Here is an 18568-nt window from a genome sequence, read left to right as displayed (position 1 = left end):
AAACCACTGTTATTTATACAACCTCATTTAGACTCCAGTCTTGCTTGGCTGCTGTGGAATTAAAAGCCCTGGAGTTTGTTTTCTCTCTTGCTGTGTGAATTGCCAAGTGGTATAAGGCTTTGTTTGTGTCTTGCCCCCAGGGACATGGCAATGGGCTGCAGTTCTGGCAAGTGTGGTTCTAACCAGCTGAAAATTTCCAGCCCTGCAACCTTAGGCAATCCCCTGGGCCAGTTTCCTCCTTTCGCACAGAGCAGCAGCAGCATCAACTGAGAACTCATTAGAAGTGAAGAGTCACTGGCTACCCCAGACCTACTGAATCAGGAACTCGAGAGGGGCGCCTCGGCTGCTTGCCTTTTTAATAAGCCAACTAGCTGATTCTGATGCACACTCCTGTTTGAGAACCACTGGCTGTGGGTTGTGCTTCTCAGATCTTAATGTGCGCAGGAATCGCCTGGGGATCTTGTGAAAGCACAGACTGACTCTGCGGATCTGGGGTGAGGCCTGAGACTCTGCATTTCTAACAAGCTCCCAGGGTGCCCTGGGGACCACCTTTTGAGTAGCAAGGGTCTGGAGTAGTGTGACAGTCACCCAGCAAGTGCTTTAAAAATGCAGGTACCTAGGATCTACCCACCCTGACTCCTAGTCTCCAGTGAGTCTGGGCTAAGGCCTGGGAAACTAACCCCACGACTTGGGTGATTCTAACATAGGTGATGTCAGGATTGCACAGTGGGAAAGAACATTGGGAATAGGACTGGTGCAGGCTTTCTCAATCCTGGCACTGAGACATTTGGGGCCCTATACTTCGTTCTTATGGGGGCTGTCCTGTATGCCATAGCATATTTAGTAGCATCTCTGGCCTCTACACACCAGTTGCCACTATCACACCCGTGAGTGCAAATGGGATCATGACAGTCAAATGTCCCTAGGCATTGCCAAATGTCCTCTGAGGGAAAATGGCTCCCAGTGGAAAGATGTTGGGCTAGATCACATTAAGGGGTTTTTTGTTTTTGTTTTGCTTTGTTTTGTTTTTGAGACAGAGTCTTGCTTTGTTGCCCAGGCTATAATGAGTGCTGTGGCGCATGTTAAGGGGTTTTGATCACCACGACTACTTTGGTGTGACATCTGCAGCCCTGCTCAGGATACCTGAAGCTATGTAGTTACTAGCACTTACTCAACTCAGACTGGCCGCTGTACGGAGAATTGACTTCATCTCCCTTAACCACAACTGAGGCACATAAGTTATCCCCCCTCAATGATGAGTAAATGCTCAGAAAAGTTAAGTAGCTTGCCAGTAGTCACACAGCTAACACATAACTGAGCAAACCCTCTGTCTAGAACTGAAACTCTCACCAATGTGCTTTACAACTCTCATGGTAAAATTTCTTTACCTGGTACAAACATTTCAACAAGGATAGAATCTGCCCCTTATAATCTAGGGCCAGAAAAATCCTAGACTTTGACCTCTGATTCATAAACTGATTCATAAACTGACTATGAAACTCTGATTCATAGTCAATATCTCTAAGACTTCAGACGTTGATAGCACCTTTTTTCTCTTGGATTTAAGTATTTGGGGGTAAGGTACTTTAGAATCTTTTAGGAGTGCTTAGTCTCTACTATAGAAATTTTGAAACCGGCTTAGCATGTTGGCTTATGCCTATAATCCTAGCACTCTGGGAGGCCGAGGCAGGAGGATTGCTGGAGCTCAGGAGTTTCACACCAGTCTGAGCAAGAATGAGATGCTGTGTCTACTAAAAATAGAAAAATTAGCCCGGTGTCATGGCACACACCTGTAGTCCCAGCTATTTGGGAGGCTGAGGCAGAAGGATCACTTGAACCCCAGGAGTTTGAGGCTGCAGTGAGCTACCTTGACACCATTTGCACTCTACCCAGGGCAACAGGGTGAGCCTCTGTCTCAAGCAAAATTTTGAAGCCTGTGTATTAGATTAAAACATGAAGTTGACTATTTTGGCTGACAAAAATAGCAACTTCACGTGGTTCAGCCCTCCTAAAAGGGAATGACGTAGTGAACTCGCCATTGCTCACCTGAAGCTAACTGCGCATGGCCAATCTTGTTTCTCCTTGTACCAACTATTCCCCTGCTCTGGGTTATTTTGAAGAGAAACACATCATACAACTTGTTGCTATTTCAACAACCATCCCTAAGCCATGAGAATACTCTTTTAAAACTCTTATTTTCATACCAAAAAATATGAAATCCTTATATCACACTTTTGGTTCGAGCAAGCATGCTTCTCGCTGTCCCGAATGGTTTTTATGATGTGTTTAAATCGGGAGCTGAGTAAGGTCCCGATATTGCAGATCCGTCTCAAATCTCAGTCTCTGGTTTTCTCCTCCATCTTTCAAGTTATATGTTGAAACAACTGTGTTTTATCCTGGAGATCGGTGATGTGTGGTCTGTGACCTTTTGCCAACCCGAGGCAAAACAAATCAAAAATTGAGAGTAAGCATCAGGGAAAGAAAAAATAGCAATTTGACATTGCCATGGCATCCAGCTTTCTGTTGTATTTAATGTTTGGGCTTTTTTTGTGTTATTTCACTTTTTTCCTAATTGATGTTTATTATATTTTACAAAAGTATTAGCCTGGGATGGATCAGAAGTTGTTTGGAAAAACCTGTCTTCATGTTGTTTGAGAAGAATTCAAATGTTGTGAAATTTTTTAGTCTGGATTTTGCCAATAGTTTCCCTGATGTGTTACTGTGTTTTTCTGTCCCCTATATTTCCTAGAAAGTTGTACCTGGAGGACCAAGATTTGCAAGACTAGAATGTTACGGAGCTTTTTTTTTTTTTTTTTTTAACTTCTTAGAGAAGTGGTGAAAGGTGGTGAAATAAGCCCAAATCTACTATAGTCTAAGACTTACCATGGTGGTTATATTTGAGAAACTAAAACTTCATTCTTCAATTTCAGCATCAGAGCTAGATAACGATGTCCCAAAAGCAACCGGCCTCTCTCCTGAAAGCAGCAACACCCAGAAGGTCCCTGTCATTGCCCTTCCCTCAGAGTCGAGGGAACAGACAGCCACCCTTGGAGAGAGGACATTCAACTGTTGCTACCCAGGTAAAAAATAAAACAACGCACTGAGCCCCTTCTCTGTGCCAAGCACTGTTTTGCAAGCTCTGCGTGAATTCCCTCACCAAATCCTCACGTTGCTCCCGTGTTCACAACACGTGGGCATCTACGTTAGCGCACACACCTTCCCTGAGGGTCCTATAGCATCCAGAGCTCAGCGTGTGACTCACCAGAACATCAAGTTCGTGGTAGCTTCCACCTTGAGGCTATGTTTTAAGAAGAGCTGTATTTTCTTCTCTTCTAGGTTGCCACTTCAAAACCGTTCATGGCATGAAAGATTTGGACCGCCATCTAAGAATCCACACAGGTAGGTATGCATTCACTTGCTCAACGGTTCAGTAAGAAAACAAGGAAACAAGTGTGAATCAAGTGCTAGGTATATAGTAATGAGCAAGACAGTCTCTGCCTCCTCCCCATGAAACCGAGTCTAGTGGAACAGGCTTGGGGGAGAGAGCAAAAGGGGTACGAAATGAAAATTAAGAGGTCAACAGAGGACAAGCTACAGAGAGGCCTGTGTAGCCACAGGAACCTTAGAAAAGAGCAGTAAGGTTTCTTCTTAAAGGTGCCTTTTTTTAGGGCAACCAGCTGCTGGGAAGAGAGAAATAAGATATGTGGAAGCAAGGGAATGTCCTGACCTATGCCCCGATCTATAGTCTGCAAACTATGGCCCGTGGGCCGACCCCAGCCTGCGGTCACGTACTTTGTTTACCTGTTGTTTGGGGCTGACCTGGTGCCCCAGTGGCAGAGCTGAGTAGTTGCAACATGGACTGTGGGGTACACAAAGCCTAAAACACTTACCCAGACCTTTGTAAAACTTTGCCAAGCCTCAGCCTATAGTATAAACTCTACACTTGCCTGCATGAGCAAGGATGTGGGTTGGTTTACACAGAAACCAAACTCAGTGGCTTAAACATAATCAGGTCTATTTCTCCAGTACAACTTCAGAAGCAAGTAGTCTACAGCTGGTCAGATGCTCTGCCAGCGGGGTCCAAGGCAGCTGCTCCAGTTCCCCGAATCTCTTAACCAGTGGGGAACAGAAGTAGGGCCTGGGGAGCTCTCGGCACCCCTCCCTCGGGCTATGACACAGAAGCAGCTTCCCTTGTGACCCGGGAGACATGAGCAGGACTTGGTCCTAGCCACACTAAGCATCGAGGGAGGCTGGGGAATGGGTTCGAGGAGGGTAGCCACGTGCTCAGCTGGGACTCTGGAGCCTCTACTGTTGAGAAGACAGAGCTTTCTGGACAACTAGTTGCCTCTGCCAGAGATGGGCATTGTGCTGTAGAAATAAGGGAAGGGGCAGGTTTTCCTGGGGAGAGTGGGTCATGAAAGGACTGTTAGTAAAGAAACGTTTGACCTTCACCTCGAAAGACAAGGCCACCTGATGACAATGCCAGAGCACGTGGATTGCAGGAGCCAACTGAGGAAAGATGGGGAGGTGCCATCATGCCCCGTTTAGGGAACTTCAAAATGGGTCACTGTCCGAGGGTAACTTCAGCAGTTCTCACTTGGGCTGTGCTACTGCCGTCTAGTAGGTGGAGGCCAGAGGCACTGCCCAAATCCTGCAGTGGTCAAGATAGCCCCTGCAACCAAGAATTAACAGCCTGGAACGTTCACAGTGCCAAGACTGATCTAGAGAGATGGGCAGGGGCTGGATTAATCTTTTTTTTGAAGTATTATAGGGTTGCAGGAAGTACAAGGCAAGACCTTGTCCTTGCACCAGGGAAGATGCAGGGTGGACCGATTGCTCTCCTAATAGATGTAAACTTTGGCTACTTCCAAGTCTAAGGTGACTACTCTATTTCTCCAAATCTCCTAACTGAGGGAAAGTAGGAGAGGGGGCTGGGGAGCTCACAGCATCTCTCCCTCAGGGCATGACCCAGAAGTAGCATCCCTTGTGACTAGTAGAATAGTGGTACCCAAGCAATGGTGTCTTGAAACCGAAGTGTTTCTGTCCTGTGCCAGTGCAGGCTGGTATGGCAGCCCCATAATTTCAGGGACCTGGGCTCTTGTGTTGCTCTGCCGTCCCAAGGGTACAGCACTCATTAGCCTGTCCAAAAATGGCTTCTTGCCACCATAAAGGCACATCCTGGAAGTCACTCATATCACTTGGGCTCATGCCCATTGGGCCAGAACTTAGTCACATGGCCACCCATAGCTGTGGAAGTGAAGGCTGGGAAAACAAAGTCTTGTGTGTGGCCATGTGCCCAACTACAAAGATGGTTCTATTACCAAGGGAAAATGGGAGAACCGATGCATAGGGCTAAGTGGTATCTCTGACCCAGTTACGTGTGGGAGGCAGGGCTGGTGATGTGTGTGCAGGTGATCATTTAAGGCTCGAGCTGGACTACCTTCCCGCATAGGTATAACAGTGGTCCTGAAATGACAATTTTGGGATCTTCTACCCTTAAAAATTGAAGATCTTCCCAAAGAGTTTGTGTTCTATCATAGTTACTGTATTTGGAATTAAAACTTTATTCATCTAAAAATAACAGTAAACTCATGACATAGTTACTTTTCATTAAAATGTTACTATTTCCTAAAGCAAAAAATATAGTGAGAAATGGCATTGTTTATACACTTGCAAATTCTTAGGCCTGGCTTAGTGGGCAGCTGGGCTCTCATACCTGTTGCTGTATACAGTCCATTGTGATGTGTTTTTGGTTAACACATGAAGAGAACCTGGCCCCTCATGTGTGTTTGAAAATGGAGGGGTATTTTGATAGCATTTTCAGGTAATTGTTCTTTACTTAATACTATACCAAAATGCAACAAATGGTAGCTTCAAGGTTAGTTGCTATATGGAATCTGCAACCATATCAATAAATTTTTCATGCTGTTAAATCCATTGGTCTAGTTTGCCCTTTGAATGAATCTTACCCATGCTTAATTTTGTCACATTGTGCATTAGTCACCTGGAAAATACTGGTTTACTGATATAGATTCTTCCAAACATTGACCTATCTCATTATGCCACAAGAAAAGTCACTGTCATTAATATCTATCTCACTAAAAAAAATCTAAGTACTGGGAAGCCCTGAACTGGGTAGCAGACATGTCTTCTGAAATTCCGTCACGAGACCCCAAATGTTGTCATTATGACACTCTTGGTAATTTTCCATGAGATGGCAGGCTCACCTCATTCATTTAAGATTTTCTGCCAAATACTAAATCGGAAAAAGCCATAGTTTATCTTAGTTCAAGTGAAAATGACGTTTTCCAGAGCCTATAGCCCCAGCTACCTGGGAGGCTAAGGTGGGACAGTCACTTGAGCCCAGGAGTTTGAGTCTTATCTGGACAACATAGGGAGACCCCCACGCACTGCCTTTTTTTTTTTTTTAACAGAAGCTTGGGGGAGATCTAGTTCCACTTGCAATACAACCGTCACACAAGTGTCTTTTGGAGACCACCAATGTACTTTGGTTTGCAGCAGAAATACCTTAAGTGTACTTCCTGTTCTATCACAGAACATTAAAAAGGCTTATTCAGGGGGGAGCAATTTAATCAGTTCTAGTTTTATCGCTTCATCCAAGATTTTCCTAAGTGGACCTGGCTGTTTTCTCTGGGAGCACATGGCGGTGGAGAGTGGCCACTGGGAGAGCTGGTGCCCCTGCCTCCATCCGTGGTAAGGCTCCAGCAGTTCTCCCCACCACTGCCGCTACATCAGTGCACATTCAACAATGACAAAGGCAAATCATTTTTTAGTATCATTAGAATGGTTTTGACCCACAGATACAACCAGAAGAGTTTTGGGGACTCCCAGGCATCTACCAGCTGCACTTGGAGAACCGAGTTTGACAAACATGGCAGCAGGGTGTGCAGCACATACACAAGTGGCTAAGAACAAGAGCTGCCGTGTGCCTGGTCTGCAGGCTCACTGAGGGCTTATCTGTGGAGAGAGTAAAGGCATAAAGCTGGATTATGATCACGTCAGAAGTCTTAGAAAACCAGGCTTTGAACTTGGAGTAGTTCTTATTTTTATTACCTTGATCCTGAAGTTGCTGCTTTTTAATGCCTTTTAAATGGCAGTTTGTCCTGGAGGAAGAAAACCTAATTCTCAAACATCTCAGAAATGGAGTGGGTGATAGAATGAGGAAGAGTAGGATAAAAAATGCTTTATTCCTGTTTCCCATGTAAAGTCTTACAGTGGTAACATTAACAGGAGTAACTTCTGGAGAAAGGGTTTAAAAACAATTCAAATTCTTTTCTCAATCTTATGCATTGAGTGTATGTGGTGTTCCAGTTTTTAATCACTTCAGTGAAAGAGGAATAAATTATATTTGAATTTGCAGTGACAGAATGAGTTCCCTTTGCCACCTCTAGTTCCATACTATCCCACTTGCTGTCTGGATGATAAAATTCATCTGGGAGAGAAGGCACAAAAGTAGCTAAAGTCTTAGGCATCAAGACCTTTTGCTTTGTTAGAAACTAAAATACCATAGAACTGTAACTCGGTGTGATGGTGGAACTGGCAGAAATGGAGTGTGGAAATTCACCTCCAGGTGGCATTGCAAGTCAGCATGAGAATGGGTGGAGGATGTGTTGCTGGGACAAATCAGATGTCTCTTTGGCTGTCTATCAGGACTAAGATCAGTCCTTCACCTCGCCCTTCACAATTCCTAATACAGTGAGTTAAACGTTAGTCTATAACTGTCCTGGGAAATGGAGGACAAACACATGGCTGGTATAGGCAGACAGGCAAAAAACCACAACGGGGAGGAATGTCGGTTAAATGTCATTAAATCAAAGTTAAAACTTTGAATAAGGAGACACCATTAAAATTCAACCAAGTGTCCCACAAGAAGAAATTTGCACCATAGCATGGAATTAATATGCAGAATCCATAAAGACTTCTACAAATCAAGGACAACTCACTGCAATGGAAAAGGATATATGGACAGGCAGTCAACTAAGATAATAAATATTAGTCACATGAAAAGTCCATAAGCAATGAAGTGAAAATTAGTCACAAATACTATATTTTCCTCATTTAAAATCATGAATCCCAGAATACCGTGTATTAATATCACTGTTAATTTAACCATCACCCTCCTTCCTCACCTCCCAATGCAGAGAAAGATTTGGTTATTTTGGGGGACAAGACAGGGATGTGGAAGGGGGACATAAACTTGAGCGTGCTGACAGGTTGCAGAACTATCTAAAAACGAGTTTTGTGTGTGATCTCCAGGCCCCTTGCTGTGCTCTCATTTATTCTGATAGTTCAAGTTGGTTCTCGTGGATTGCCCAGGTAAACTAACCTATGGAAATGAGATTTCTTTCTGTCTTTATACTTGATCTCGAGTGACTTAGCTTTGGTGCTTCAGTTCAAACTGAAGAGTTAGCAGTGAAAGCAAACCATCTATTTCTTATTCATTATAATGGAAATGCTTTTTTAAAAAATACTATCATGTAGGATTAGAATCCCCCGGACTCTTGTCAAGATCACTTGCCATGTTGAAGTTTATTCTTATTTCTAACCTTCCGAGGTTTGTTTTTTTTGTGTGGGGGGGGGTGGGGAACGGGGAGGGGAGGAAGGGGTGTTAAGGATGATCATTGAATTTCAAATACTTTGCCATTTTAAGATGGTCCTACAGCATTTATTTAGCCTCATAAAGGAGTTTGACTTAATGCTCATATTTTTAATCTCACTTTGTATTCCTTCACTGGGTGCTGGTATCAGGTATCTATTATACAGTGAGTAGAGGCATTTTCAAATATTTTTCTACGCTGTTAAATGATTGACTGTGGCAACACTTTTCCTTAAAAGCTGATGGGACCAGGCATAGTGGCGTATACCTGGAATGGGAGAAGTTGAGGCCAGGAGTTCAAGACTTTGGTGTGCTGTGCTTGTGCCTGGGTGATATAGTGAGACCTCACCTTTTCTTTTTTTTTAACTTTAAAAACAATTAAAAAAACTTTGATAGAACTTACCTGGGATCTTCTTGTGATTTGTTTTCTTGGGAGCACGCGGAGAGGGTGTAGATTAGCCTGAGTTAGCAACATCAACCTCAGTGACAATTAAAAACAGCTCTGTTTGTACCGGTGTCCCCCAGCAGTTACGCTCGGCTCCTTGTGGCCTTCTCTCTGGGACCCTGCCTGGACCATTTCTGTCTGGAACAGCCACATGAAGGCGTTCTTGACCTGTTAATCTGCCGTGAACTTCTGGCAATTTTGGAAAGTCTATGGACCCCCTACAGAATGTTTTTTAGATGTAACTAGACATACTGTCAAATGTGTGATATTTTCATACACTGATCCCTTGCTGCTCAAAGTGTAGTACAAAGACCAGAAATATCACCTAGAAGCTTGGTAGAAATACAAAATCCCAGGCCTCTGAGTCAGAATCTGCATTGGAGACCCTCCCCACCCCCAGGTGATTAACATGCCGAATAGCACTGAGAAGCATCACGTTTAATGTCAGAATCTGGTAGTTGATTAACTGTCCTAATTGTGAAGTAAGTGACAAACACACTCGACACTTGAACTGCAGCAAGTGTAATGCAGCACGACCATGTCTCGTGTCTATCGAGAGGGTCTCGGGTGCTGTAGGTGTGGTTTGTTGCCTACATTCATAGTTGGAGGCAATGCTAAGTTGCAGTTACAGGTAGTAAAAATAAAAACGCCATTAGTTCCCATATAAGGTCTTAGACTCCTTAAATCTTATCCACAGACCCCGGATTAAAAACTCCTGACTTGGAATGTTGCCGGGCATCTTGGGCAAGAGAAAGAAATGTGACAAACCACACGCTGGCTCTTAGCAACTCTTGTCACTTTCTATCATATTTCATTAGCCGGAGTAAGTCATATGCCCAGGCCATAAACAGTTTACCTCAAGGAGTAGATCTTAACATAATTCATATGTTATCAATCTGTTTTCTATTTCTCAAATCAGACTTTGTAATTCTACATCTTCTTGGACCACCATCCATTTTATTGAGTCTTCTAAATTTATGGGGGTAAAGTTCTACTTAACAGTGAACAATTGACTGGGACGGTGGGGGGGAGGGCAACGGAATGCGCTACCAGGTGGAGGTGTTCAGGCAGGGGCTTCTGTAGTCCGGGTGGTTTCTAGCTATCAGGCCCGTATGCTCTTTCTCTGACCTCAGCACCCTCATTTACTGACAGCTGAGGGGAGATACCACGCTGCTTGCTGTTTAGTAGAAGAGAAGGGGTTAACCAGAACATTCTCTGTGACTCATCAGCCAGTGGCCAGAAAACCTTCTAGGAGCCCGGCGCCTGCCACCCTTTATCTTGAACACTTCTATATCCAATCCTATTTTCCAAAATGGGGTTTAGTCTGTAATTTTCTTCATCTGACTTTAATCTGTCCCTTAGGATTCTTCAATTTCTGAGCCATCAGTGAATGGCACCTGTCCCTGTTTCTCAATGTGCTGATTTAGACTTTAACATCTTTCCACCTCTGTGTCTGGACAGAAGGAGGGAGCAGAATCATGCCTAGGAGGTCACCTTGGTCAAGTTTCTGTAGTAATCTTGATTGAGAAGCCCTTAAAACCCTGAATCCTTATGTGTTTGAAGGAGACAAACCGCACAAGTGTGAGTTCTGTGACAAGTGCTTCAGCCGAAAGGACAACCTGACCATGCACATGCGGTGCCACACCAGTGTGAAGCCACACAAGTGTCACCTGTGTGACTATGCTGCCGTGGACAGCAGCAGCCTCAAGAAGCACCTGCGGATACACTCTGACGAGCGGCCGTACAAATGCCAGCTCTGCCCCTACGCCAGCCGCAACTCCAGCCAGCTCACCGTGCACCTGCGCTCCCACACGGGTGAGTCCCCGACCTGGGAATCTCAGTACTGTATTCTTTCTCCAATTTCTTAACCTTTGTTTACTTCAAACACAAGCAAACTTAAGTGACAGTGTGGTAGAAGTAAAGGAATTTGGAGTTTCCATGATTGTAAGGCTTACTTTTTTTTTGGCCAGGGCAAAAGCTTTGAGTAAAATATAAAACCCATCTGCCTGTCATAACTTGACTACATGGAATACAGCTCAGCATGGGTACCCAACACAGCAACCAAGAAGCAAAGGATGTGTCTCAAATAATTCTGACCTATAAACTAGGTGATCCAGGGATTTAATCCACATTCTGATTGCATGGCTGACTTCAGAAATGTAGCAAAATCAGTTGAATGTAATAGTAAATCAAACTTCTAGTTCTAGAAAGTTCCCTTTGTGGGACTTCACTGAAATGAAGATAGGACCAATTCGTCAAGACACAGAAAAACGGAGATTGGGATATTCATAAAAGGGGCTCATAAGATGAGAATTTTCCATGAATTCATGGAAGATGGCAAGTGGATAGGAATATGCTGACATTTAAAATTGAGTACAGAAAGCTGTGTCCCAGCAGGCAAATCAGAAGCAGCCACGGAGTTGGGAACCAGCCTTCCCAGCCAATGTCTGAGTGCCCTGAGAGCTCTGGACTTGGGACTGGCATGTAGACAGCCAAGGCCACAAAGCCTGGAGAAGCCAAAGCCCCTTGGCAAAACTGCCCAACCACCCCAGTAGCAGGTGAAGCCCATGGCATCTGTCTAATCAAACCAGTCTATTCTTCCTAAATATAGTCAACAAAGGATTATGAATTATTTGCAGAAAAATGGGTGAAATAAAATGAGTCAAATCTAACAAATAACAAATCCTTGAAGCAATAGAGTACTTGGGTAATAGACAAGAATTTTTGTATTCTAATTGGTGTCCACCCACTGGCAGATATGTTACATCTAAGTAGGGCTCTATGAAGGGGCAGAACAAAGATGTAGGGATTAAAACTAGGGTTGCTAGCTATAAAACTTCCCAGAGATTGGGGGGGAAATTGGGTTAGTGAACTGAGAATAAGAAGCAGGAATTCTGTTTTCTGACTGGGTCTAGGAAGGAAAGAAAATAGAAGTAGACAAAGTCAAATAAGGAATTCTGTAATTCTAAGGGGCTGGGAGAATGAAAAGGCTCACAAGATGCCAATTAGGATGAAGGCAGTTGGCAGAGAGGATTGTACCCAGGAAGACAGGATAGTGTTGGCTCCCACAACAGAGGAAGGAACAGTGCCCTCCAAGTTGGGAAGTGACCTTGAGCTGAGAATTCCATACCCAGTGAAACTATCTCAAGTATGAGCACAATAGAAAGATTGAGTAAAGGATTCAAGAATTTATTCCCAACCACCATATTAGTGGAGATTATTTGAAAGTAAACTCTAATGAAGGGGAAAAAAAAACTGGCATGAGATATTTGTGTCACTATCTGAATATAACTAACTGGAATTGCAGCAAAGAGAAATATCAGGATGATACTTGTACAGAAGAGAGAAAATTAAATCAAATTCAGAAAATCCTTTTTAAAAATTCCACATAAAAGGTTACATAATTAAGTGACTGAATGACTTCTGAAACTGAGATTCTTTATTCAAGAAATGTAGTCCAAGAAGCAAGCTATAAAACGTGGCTCAAAGTGAGCATGTAAGAAAAGGGACAAATTAGCTGGGCGTGGTGGCAGGCACCTGTAGTCCCAGCTACTTGGGAGACTGAGGCAGGAGAATCACTCAAGCCCAGGAATTCAAGGCTGCAGTGAGCTACGATGATGCCACTGCACTCCAGCCTGGGCAACAGAACCAAGACCCTGTCTCAAAAAAAAAAAAAAAAAAAAACGCAAAACGTAATAAAAACTTTGGTAGTGACACTATCCACTGGCCCAGATGTGATAGTGGCCCTATAAGGCAGTAATTATAATCGTGGTATAGTATTTGGCTCTGCTGAATGTCACATTCCCATTCACAATTTAAATTATTTGTAGCTTGATTCTGAAGTTGATCCGAAAACAACTGAAGTTGGGAATTCACAGGACAGAATGGAAATGATTTTTTGAACTTAAATGTGAAAATAAGGCTACTCCTAACAAGTGAGGAGTCAAGTGTAAAGAAGAGGGAATCCTCAAAGAACCTCTCAAGCCGATGGACTAAGACGTGAGGCTGTAGCCCAGATTAGATGGCAGCGTTAGAGGAAGAGCAAGACACAGCCATCCCAGCACGGGCTGGGGACGGGGTCTGTGTAGGATAAGATTCCCCACTTTGCTAACTGAAGTTTAAAGTAACAGCCTCCAAGACAACTGAAAGCCCTTAAGCAATGCCCCCAGGGAATGGGACTCTAAATCAGAGAGGAGGCTGTGGCTTTTCATTACCCGTGCCCAGCTCCTGCTGCCGTATTCATGTTTTAATTTTATAAATTGTCTATAGTTATAAAACTAAAACTTTAATTAATACAACCCAATAAACTGACATAATATAGACTAAACGCGATCATCATTGGAACAGTTGTGTGTAACTTAAATCTCCCCTCCTGTATTTTTAATTCTGAGAAGTCAAGTTAAATGAGAATTTAGATTTGAAACTGAAACATCAAGAGTGTGAACGTGGGTGCTATAATGCTGGGTTCAAATCCCTGCTGTTTCACCAAGGTCAATTAACTTGACCTAAGCCTCAGTTGCCCCATCTGTAAAATGGGGGCAATGGTACCCCCTCATAAGATTGTGAGGATTGAGGGAGTTAATACACGCAGTAAGTGTTGTCATTATTGGGAGACTGCAAGTAGTTAGAATTCAAAGGACCCAACCATCTCATTGTGGCCAGGTGTGCTGACATGGGTTGGGGAGGGGGGCTCTGATTTGCCTGACTGCTCTAATGGAAACACACCTTCTGTTGCTAGGGGACACCCCGTTCCAGTGCTGGCTCTGTAGCGCCAAGTTCAAAATCAGCTCGGACTTGAAAAGGCACATGATCGTGCACTCGGGGGAGAAGCCTTTCAAGTGCGAGTTCTGCGACGTCCGCTGCACCATGAAAGCAAACCTCAAATCGCACATCCGCATCAAGCACACCTTCAAGTGTCTGCACTGTGCCTTCCAGGGCCGGGACCGGGCCGACCTCCTGGAGCACAGCCGACTGCATCAGGCCGATCACCCCGAGAAGTGTCCTGAGTGCAGCTACTCCTGCTCTAGCGCGGCTGCCCTGCGCGTGCACAGCAGGGTCCACTGCCAGGACCGTCCCTTCAAGTGCGACTTCTGCAGCTTCGACACAAAGCGGCCCAGCAGCCTGGCCAAGCACATCGACAAGGTGCACAGGGATGAGGCCAAGACGGAGAACCGGGCCCCACAGGGCAAGGAAGGGCCCAGAGAGAGCAGCTCTCAACACATGGCCAAGATAGTGACGCAGAGGGCCTTCCGCTGTGAGACCTGTGGTGCCTCCTTTGTCAGGGATGACTCTCTGAGGTGCCATAAGAAGCAGCACAGCGACCACAGTGAGAACAAGAACTCGGACTTGGTCACCTTCCCACCAGAAAGCAGTGCCTCCGGGCAGCTGGGCACCCTGGTCTCCGTGGGGCAGCTCGAGGCCTCTCTGGAGCCCAGCCAGGACCTCTAGCTCAGCCAAAGGGGACCGTCAGCTCTTGGGGATTCCAGACAAGTGCCGTCACCCAGCCCTCCAAGGCGAGGCCATGGAGCCAGACTTAGGGCTGCTCCAACTTCAAAGCCTCCAGGGGCATGGCTGAGGTGTCAGTGGTGCGAGGACAAAGCTATGCTGTGGAGATGCTTCTCCATGTTGCTGTCTTCCCTCCAAGAATTATCTAAGCAAACTGACCTGGTGGTTCAAAGTTGGGGTCCACTGAGCCTGCTCTATCCCGTGTGCATAGCTGCTTCGTGATGGATTCCAATTGTAAAACTGATCCATCCCCGATGGAATTAAACCAGTTAGATGACACAGAAGACTTAAAACTTCTCTCTACTGGGAAGGGTCAGGTGAGGAAGGGGATACACGGAGGATCTGGGGTGGCTGGAGTTCTATTTCTTAACCTCTGGGTGGTCGTCACAAGTGTTCGCCTTAAACGTTTGTGGTTTCTTATCTGTTGCCTTACAGTAAAGGCAAACTCATGGTATTAATAGAACCATGCAAAAGGAACACTCAAGTGTTTGCACCCCTCCGCAGACAGGTTGGGGGAAGGGGTTCTCCATCCTCCACCCCATCCAGTAACTTCATCGTCAGTGCACGTGGGGTTTCTCAGTGGTTAGTGCTGCAGCTGAGCGAGAGGCAGTGTGGTCTGGAGGTGGCGCCAAAGATCCAGCTAACACCAACCCAGCCTGTCATTGCGAATCGTGGAGTTCAAGATCCTGTATATCTTCATTCACGAAGAAAAACCCAGGGAACCCTGGGCGGCTGGTTCTGGGATATGATGTGTGGGACAGCCTCAGACCAGCCTCTTTTTCATCACAGAAAGCATTTAGTGTTGGAACCAACATACAACTGAAAATCCAGCCTTCTCGCAGATGGACCCTGTACTTGACTGAAGCTTAGGAGGCGATGGAATCTAAGCAGATATATCTTATCCAAGTTGCTTTGTTTGCTCTAGTTTGGCATCTTTTTTAGAAATACTGCCTTTTTTAAATCTTGTGTGCCCTCGAGCTAAAGATCTATGCTTTTAAAACATTATAATAGATCCATTGTTCTTGGTAAACTAGGAAAATACGAAAACAAACTTTTATAGACCATATACAGGAGACTATCTCACTTATGAAATAGAGGTACATAGCTTATTTTGTTAATGACAGTTTGGACAAATATGACTTCATTTAAGTTTTACATCAGGTGGATGGTAGCATATTGTTGAATCTCTACTGTAAGAAGAAAAGATTAAAACGATGGCAGAGACCCATGATAGAATCTATCACTGCTTTGCTTTGAAGCTATTGTTTCTGATCAGAACAGTATGTGGTTACTGAAGGCTGGTGCTATTGTACAGATTCTATTGTTACTTTTCTGCTCTCTGTCATGAGTCTTATCTGTGTTTCTGTTCTAGAAACTGAAGGTTGTTGACCTTTTAAGTGGGAACTCATAGATTGAAATCACGTAAACGTCCCCTGTACGTCTGGTGTTATAGCTCTTCAGATGAACAGGAATGATATTTTTGTTAAAGAAAGCATTTTTGTTAACAGCTGCGTGGACTTCAAGGGTTTTAGATCCAACCTGGTATCTCCTAGCAAACTTGGATTCCCAATAGAGCGGAGGTGAGCAAAAAAACTTTGGGCTGGACATTAAATGTTTTAGGCATTGGCAAGCCCTAAGTCTCTTACGACTACTCAGCTCTGGTTTTGGCACAAAAGCAACCATAGACTGCAAGAAAAAGAAGGCGTCTGTGTTCCAATAAAACTTTACAAAAACAGGTGGCAGGCTGGACTCAGCTCACGGTCTGTAATGTGCCAAACCCTGCTGTGGAGTGTTTTGATCTGAATTAGCAGTTGTGACTATGGGACACATTAAAAGAGACCAAACTTTCTGGCAAAGACGTAAACGGGATTTGCACAAAGCTGAGAATGTAGTTTAAGAGAATAAGGTGGCTGAGTTGAGATTTAAAAAAAAAAAAAATCTTAAATTTAAGAAAGGAATTAAGATTGAGAACTCAACATTCAGAGAAACTTAGGCTAAGAAGGAAATCTAGGATCAGGAAACTTCTAGGAGCAGGGGTTGGTTGGTATTAAACCTATTTTATTGGCAAGGAAATTAGAAGGTGGCAGTGGGTAGGATTAAAATCATTCAGGAAATAGGGGGTGAACTGGCTAAACCTGCCGGAATGAGACCCAAAATATACAAGCAATCACCGAACTGAAGTGAGAAACGGCCTTTACTAGCAAAGGGTTGCTGGCACGGTGCAGACCAGAATGGCAATGTCTACACCGACCTCGATTTGCACAGTCGGTCTGCATCTGGAATGGGAGACTGACTAATGAGTGTGTTTCCAGTTTGACTTCACCTGCACCTGGGCCCAGGGGTCAGCAAACTTTCTCAGTGAGGGGCCAGATAATGAATGTTAGCTCTGCCAGCCCCGCTCCCTGGCAACTCTGTTCCCTTCTGCTGTTAGGTCGAACTTCTCCACTCTGCCATTGCATCTGTGGATTTAGCTGTGTGCCAATAACTTTATTTAAAAAAAAAAAAAAAAGCCATGGTTTAGAAGGCCAGTTTGCTGACCCCTGAGCACAGGCACCAGGGTAAATGGGTCATGAGTAAAGGGCAAGGGAGAAGCATTAAGAACCCGAGCCTTCGCCAGGTGCAGTGGTGCGCACCTCTAGTCCCAGCGACTCGGGAGTCTGAGGTTGCTGTGAGCTCTGATGACTCCACTACACTCCAGCCTGGGTGACAGACCCTGTCTCAAAAAATAAATTTCTAGGATGAATGTATGAGTTACCTTTTTCTTGGTGGTGTTGAAACTGCAAGGGGTTTTCAGCCTCAGTCCAGTGGCATCTAGTTACGGAGACACGAGGATTGCCAGGGAAGAAAGGAATTTAATACAACAGCCCTTGCTGGGAGAATGGCAGAAGCTGCCTCCCTAGTGGAGATCTGGGCTTTATAAGGAGGGGCCTGTGCCTTGGGCAGGTTGAGGGGACGGTGAGTCCTTGGCTTCAGGGAGTCTGCCCCAGGGGCCTTCAGAATCTCGGCTCCTTTGTCTTGCAGAAAATCTATCATTTCTGGGAAATAAAATTTCAAGTAGTCAAGGGGGAGAGGATTATAAAAACCATATTAGGGGGTCACTGAAATTTGTTCATGGAGCCGGTTATACCACAGATGCGTTCCAGGTCAGGTGTTGAGGAAAGAATGGCTCCTTGTGGCCTTCATTCAGATCAGCTATAACACCTCCGGTGGGGAATCCAGATATCTAGGGAGCACGCTTTTGCTTCTCTGCTTAAGGTTTCTTGCTGCCTTCTGGACACTACACAACATAGTTTTTTAATTTATTCCTGTATTAAACTACTAATGTGAAAAAGCATGGGCCCCGATTCCTGATGCCATCACTACTCGGTGACGCACTGCAATGCTCAAGTCCTCACTCTGAGCCAGGCGTGGTGCTAAGAACTTGACCTGTGCACACCGGTGTAGTTCTCCTGGTGCTGCTGCTGTCCTGAGCTGGGACTAGGGTGAGGCGGGTGAGGCATTCGCCTCGGGCACAGGACTTAAGGGAGCATCAAAAACCTCAGTCATCAAAAAATATTTTAATGCAATATCTTAAAATTGGCAAGCTATGGCCCCGTGGGTCTGTGGCTTTAAAGTTTTATCAGAAGTTGGCCTGCGAATGGGGCCAGGCAGGGCCGTGCAAATTTGGAGTCGAAGCTGATATTTTGTTCATTCTGTATTTCTTTTGCATTAGTTTGAGTTTTTTTTTTTAATTGCATTATGGTATTTACCTTGATTTACTGAAATTTGGGAGATCGCCATAAACTTGTGCCTGAGGCCACCGCCTCTCCCACCACACCTAGTCCCTGCCCCTCTTTCAAATGCAGAAACTGAAGCGTGAAGGGGCAGAAACTTCCTAAAAAGAAAACAATATTGCCCAGTAATAAATCTGGGCTGGGCAATGACAGAACAATCCTAAAGAAGCTGCCTTTTTAAAATATTTAACTGGCAAAGACTGTGCTCAATGTGATGACTTGGTATCC

At 44.7% G+C, this 18568-nt stretch overlaps 1 protein-coding gene across 2 annotated transcripts in view; it reads left to right on the top strand.

Annotated features, from left to right (window-relative positions):
* ZFP64 (ZFP64 zinc finger protein) overlaps window positions 1-15880 on the top strand; it is a 73488-nt gene extending 57608 nt beyond the window's left edge. For both annotated transcript variants that reach the window (XM_045528180.1, XM_045528181.1), the window contains 4 exons: window positions 2931-3080; window positions 3337-3399; window positions 10626-10877; window positions 13801-15880. In XM_045528180.1, coding sequence (XP_045384136.1) covers window positions 2931-3080; window positions 3337-3399; window positions 10626-10877; window positions 13801-14510 — 1175 coding nt within the window. In that variant the 3' untranslated portion in view covers window positions 14511-15880. The remainder of the gene's footprint in view (window positions 1-2930; window positions 3081-3336; window positions 3400-10625; window positions 10878-13800) is intronic.
* Window positions 15881-18568: the final 2688 nt, after the last annotated feature.

Source organism: Lemur catta, chromosome 17, assembly GCF_020740605.2.
Source record: "Lemur catta isolate mLemCat1 chromosome 17, mLemCat1.pri, whole genome shotgun sequence".
Lineage (NCBI taxonomy): Eukaryota > Metazoa > Chordata > Mammalia > Primates > Lemuridae > Lemur > Lemur catta.
The sequence above is the reverse complement of the archived record's forward strand: the minus strand, read 5'-3'. Positions and strand labels throughout refer to the sequence as shown.